Source organism: Drosophila miranda (assembly GCF_003369915.1).
Source record: "Drosophila miranda strain MSH22 chromosome Y unlocalized genomic scaffold, D.miranda_PacBio2.1 Contig_Y1_pilon, whole genome shotgun sequence".
NCBI classification, from domain to species: Eukaryota; Metazoa; Arthropoda; class Insecta; order Diptera; family Drosophilidae; genus Drosophila; species Drosophila miranda.
Window position 1 is genome coordinate 3,960,348 of NW_022881603.1, and position 5,925 is coordinate 3,966,272.

The window sequence follows — 5,925 nt, forward strand, 5'->3', positions numbered from 1 at the left end:
CGTATCAGAATTGTTCGTCTAGATCGCGGGATCGTTGTCCTCGCCTTGCTCTCGCCGTTCTCGCTTAATTTTATCATTCGCTTGTCACCCACAACGCATTCAACGGCGCTTGCATTCTCGGTTCGTTCGCTTTGCAGCTACCTGCTTTGGTCCATCGATCAACGCATTCTTTCTATTGGAATTCCACCGCTTCACTTTCGTTTTGGTTTCGTTGCCGCTGCTGGAACTTTTGCTTTTGCTTTCACCGTTGGATTTGTGCTCTAGCTGCTGCTGCTTGCTGCGTTTTTTTGTTGTTGTTATTTTTGGAAGCTCTAGTTCTGTGTCAGCGTAATTACACTACACAACAAAATGACGACGCTCGAAGACTTAAAACGCCAACGGAGCAATATAAAACGAAATATAACTCGGATCAAATCTGTGGTAGATGCTAAATCGGAAACCCCGATATGCAATGATGAGCTTCGCTATCGGTTGAACATCTTAGAAACATATTTCAAGAATGTTTTAAATGTCCAAGCTAATATTGAAGACCTTAGTCCGAATGATGAAGGACGGGAAGATTTGGAGGATACATACATAGCAATCAAGCTAGCCATAAAGGAAAAAATGGGAGGAGATCTGAACGCCAGCATTGTTGCGCCGGACTACCACCCACCGCCAGTGGAGTCATCGTTACCAAGGTTGTCGCTACCCACTTTCGACGGAACATATGCAAACTATAAGAATTTCATTCACTCGTTCGAGCAAATTGTTGTGCGTGAGTCTGGATTGTCTAATATAGAAAAGTTTAATTATTTGCTGACCTGCCTCACGGGGCCGGCATTAGATACAATTCAGGCATTCCAGGTTACAAGCGAAAACTATCCGAAGGCCCTAGCAAAACTCAAAAGCCGTTTTGATAATCCTACTCTTATATTTTTGAAGGTATTGAGGCATTGTTTGCACTACAACCTGTGGAAAGGTCAAACAGTCAGCAGCTTCACAGCCTAGTGGATAAGGCATCCGCTATATTAAGCTCGCTGGAGTCCATACAGCCTAGTGGATAAGGCATCCGCTATATTAAGCTCGCTGGAGTCCATCGGCAAACCTGAGAACATTGTTCACGCTATGGTTATATATATTATAATGGAAAAGTGTGATCAGCAAACTCGGAACAAGTGGAAGGAATCGCAGGACTACAAAACTCTGCCAACCTGGCTAGCATGCACACAGCTTTTGGAACGCCACTGTCAGTTTCTCCATTCGTCTGGAAACTCGGCTGATGCTTCGTCACAACGAAAGGCTGAATCCAATAAGTCAAATCGTCATTCTAATCACCAAATAAACTCGTCGTTTGCTATCACTAATCCGTCAGCCACCCCAATCATCAGCAGGACAATCTTCAACTACTGAACCGGTACTCCAACCAGCGCAACCCTCCTGGCAAGCGGCTCATCAAACGGCTTCACATTCTCATATGGAGATCGCAGCAGATGATCAAATTTTGTTGGCAACAGCTATGGTTTTGGTAAAGGATGCCACAGGTGAATACAAACTCGGTAGAGCGTTGCTTGATTCATGCTCTCAGGTTAATTTTGTAACCGAAACCTTTGCACAAAAGCTTCGCCTTCGTCGTGAAAAACACCACATTGGAATTCGCAGTATAGGAGACTCCCTTACTAGATTGAAGGCTCGTACGATTACCTCTATTAAGTCACGTACTTCCGGCTATCAGCTCACTCTCCAGTTTGGAATCACATCCCATATTGCCTACCAGCCAGATAGTGAGATCGACATATCGAATTGGAACCTACCAGCTAACACTCCATTGGCTGACGAATCGTTCTATAGGACTAAACGTATTGATTTGTTACTGGGGACCGAAGCCTTCTATGGAGCTCTAGCTGTTGGCCAGATTCGCATTGGTCCAAATCCTCCCACTTTGCAGAAGACTCTTTTTGGTTGGGTTGTTGCTGGGAGGTACCAGCGGCAATATAACAGACAGCCACTATGTGCTTGGCGACTGTAGAAGAGTCGATCGACAAGAATTTGCAGCAATTATGGAAAGTGGACTCATTTGTCGATCCAAGCGCTAGAATGCTCCCAAATCATCGTCGCTGTGAGGACCATTTCAGGGACACAACACATCAGGATGCCAGTGGGCGGATTGTCGTTCGCTTGCCATTTCAAGAAGATCCAAGTTGTCTTGGAAGTTCCTTCGATACAGCTCGAACTCGATTTTTTGCCATTGAGAGACGTCTCGCTCGTCTACCGCAGGAATATGAAAGTCTCGGCCATATGTCCCTCGTACTGAATCCTAACTTGGAAGAACCGCATTATTATATACCCCACCATTTCGTTCTGAAACCAAACAGTACATCGACGAAGCTCAGAGTTGTCTTTGACGCCTCTTGCCGTACAACATCTCAAAGGTCACTTAACGATCTACTTTTAGTCGGCCCTACCATTCAGGATGAGTTGTACTTGCAATTGCTGCGGTTCCGCATGCATAGGTTCGGCATCACAGCCGACGTCACAAAAATGTACAGGCAGGTACTTGTGAGTGAGAAAGATAGAAAATTCCAGTACATTTTGTGGCGAGCATCTCCAAATACGGATCTTCAAACCTACCAACTCAATACAGTGACATATGGGACTGCGTCTGCCCCATTTCTCGCAACTCGTAGTTTGCATTACTTGGCTGAGGATTGTAAGGATGCATGGCCATTAGGGGCTGCTGCTGTTAAAACTGCATTTTATGTTGATGACCTTTTGTGTGGGGCTGGTGATATAGATACACTCTTCAAACTAAAAACTGAAATCACATCAACTCTCGCTCGTGGTCAGTTTCCATTATGCAAGTGGCATTCAAATCATCCAGGCGTGATGGAAGACGAATCTACCAAGGAATTAAACATTTCAGAAAACTCAGTCAGCAGCACACTCGGCTTAACTTGGCATCAACGAAGAGATGCATTTAGTTTCACATTTAATCCAAAGGAAGTCTATCCCACTACCACAAAACGAACAATTTTGTCTACTGCGTCGTCGCTATTCGATCCAATCGGTCTGCTATCACCGTTAGTCATTGTCTCTAAGATCATTCTTCAGGAGTTGTGGCTTTTGAAACTCGACTGGGACGAGTCTGTCCCCCAGAATTTAAGCCACGCATGGAGCAAGTGTTTGGAATCGCTGAATTCACTGTCGTCACTAGCGGTACCTCGTTTTTGTTTGCAGCCTGATACTAGGAGCATTCAAATACATGGATTTTGCGACGCATCGATTCGGGCATACGGCTGCTGTGTTTATGTGCGCACGGAGAATTCGCTTGGACAGGTCACAGTGAAATTGTTCACTTCTAAGTCTAGAGTAGCACCAGTGAAGAAACAGTCTCTTCCGAAGCTTGAACTATGCGGCGCACATCTACTTTCTCAGTTGTATAACAAAGTCAAGGCCATATTCAGTAAACACACTATCACATCTTATTTTTGGAGCGACTCACAGCTCGTATTGCATTGGTTGCAACAACACTCAGTCACCTTATCGACCTTTGTTGGAAATCGAGTGTCCGATATTCAGGATTTAACGTCTGATGGAAAATGGCGCTATGTGCCAACACATCAAAACCCTGCTGATATTCTGTCGCGAGGCTGTAACGTGAGCGAGTTGATTAAGTCTCCATGGTTTTCGGGTCCTACGTTTCTAGTCGAAGATTCACTAAGCTGGCCCGCCACTGGTGGAAAACTTGATATTGACATGGACGTGGTTAACTCGGAGAATCGGAAAAGTTTGTTTGCTGCCGTACACGAGACAAATAATATCCTCAACATCGTCGATAATATCAGCTCGTACACTCACAGTCTGCGTCTCATTGCTTGGATGATTAGGTTCATAAGGAGATGTCGGAAGCAATCGACGTTTACCACAACCTCACCGACGCCAGATGAACTTCGTTTTGCTTCACATTGCCTTATTTGGAACATTCAACAAACTCATTTTGTAGAGGACATCCGTTTACTTCAGAAGCAAAAACCATTAAAAAGCAGCTTAAAGTTTCTTACTCCCTTTTTAGAAGTCGTGAACGGATTCGAACTTATCAAGGTTGGTGGACGTTTGGAATACTCAGACCTACAAGACGGTCAAAAACATCCGTTGCTGCTGCCTAGTCAGTCCAAATTTGTATGGAACTATATTCGCCATTTGCATCTTCGGAACTATCACGCTGGACCTAAAGCCCTAGTCGCTCTCATTCGTTTGGAGTATTGGATCGTTAACGCCAGAGACTTAGCACGTAGAATTGTTCGCTCCTGTGTACACTGCGTTCGCTACAGACCGAAGCTGCTACAACAACTCATGGGCTCATTACCGCCTACGCGACTCGCTCCGGCTCGACCCTTTGAACGCTGTGGAGTTGACTTTTGTGGACCCATCAACACATATCTACGCATTCCAGGAAAGGGACCTACAAAAGCATACATAGCCGTGTTCGTTTGCCTTCTCACCAAGGCCGTTCACATCGAAGTAGTCTCTGATTTGTCAACAAAGGCGTTCTTAAACGCATTGAAACGGATGGGAGGTCGTCGCAAGCTGCCGACAGACATCTTCTGCGATAATGCCACTAACTTTGTAGGGGCATCTAATCAACTGCAGGAACTAAAAAAGTTTATGTTTTTAAAGCAGACCCAAGATGCAATCTATAAATTTTGCGCATCTGACTTTATTAATTTCCATTTTATTCCCCCCAGGGCACCTCATTTCGGAGGCCTTTGGGAAGCGGCAGTCAAGAGTGCAAAGGGGCTGTTAAATCGTACGCTGGCCAACACCAGATTCACCTTTGAAGAGTTGAGCACTGTCGTCGTCGAGATAGAATCGATCCTCAACTCGCGCCCGCTATCGCCGCTTTCGTCAGACCCAAATGACTATAGCACTCTCACGGCTGGTCATCTCTTGGTTGGCGAATCATTGCGATCACTACCTGAAAGGTCCCTCGAGAATATCAAGCTGTCAAGTATGGACCGCTACGATGCGATTACGGCCGTCAAGCAACGGTTTTGGAAGCAATGGTCTGCTGACTATGTCAACGAATTGCGATCGCGCACGAAGTGGACAGCACCCTCAACGAACCTCACCGAGGGCACGTTGGTCATCATCCATGAGGACAACCTGCCACCGCTACGCTGGAAACTAGGCCGAGTGCAGTCTACTGTGCTTGGGAAGGATGGACTTGTACGGGTGGTGCACCTCCGCACTGCAAATGGAACATGTTGCAGGCAAATACACAAGTTGGCAATTCTTCCGGTGGTTTGAAAGCAGTCCTTTCAGCGGGGCCGGGATGTTCGGTCAAACTCCTTTAAGGAACAAGTATTCAAATGACCCTCGTAAAATAGAGAGCCTACGCTCACTTTTTGTATTTACTCACCATAATTGTACTAAATTCACCACTGTATTCTCTCTCTTATGCCCAGTACTCAAGCACTAAGATTTGTAATAAATAGTTGTTCCCTAATACTCAACTGGATCGATCGACTTTTCTCTTTCTTGTATAGACTTTGATTCGTTTGCAGAAAAAACTAACACACCCCCATCCGTGAATGAACATTAATGCGGAAAACGCTCCGTGTACAAAGACAATGTATTTAAAGATTTTGTAGCAAAGAGAGAGGCTCATTTTAATTTCAAGATTGTCAATTTGTACATTGACAACGGTAGAGAATACCTGTCGAATGAAATGCGTGAGTTCTGCGTTAATAAAGGAATAAGTTATCATTTGACAGTGCCACATACACCTCAGTTGAATGGTGCTTCGGAGCGAATGATAAGAACCATTACAGAGAAAGCTCGTGCTATGGTAAATGGTGCAAAATTAGACAAAAGTTTTTGGGGTGAAGCTGTGCTAACTGCAACATATCTAATCAACAGAATTCCAAGCAAAGCACTTGGTGATTG

The 5,925-nt window shown here is 45.0% G+C and overlaps 1 protein-coding gene across 1 annotated transcript; it reads left to right on the top strand.

Annotated features, from left to right (window-relative positions):
- The first annotated feature begins 1,677 nt into the window (after positions 1–1,677).
- On the top strand, positions 1,678–5,347 carry LOC117190057. The gene is made up of 2 exons (XM_033395139.1): positions 1,678–4,605; positions 4,725–5,347. Exons 1-2 carry the CDS (start codon positions 4,592–4,594, stop codon positions 5,284–5,286), a joined length of 576 nt encoding a protein of 191 aa, XP_033251030.1. The 5' UTR covers positions 1,678–4,591; the 3' UTR covers positions 5,287–5,347.
- Positions 5,348–5,925: the final 578 nt, after the last annotated feature.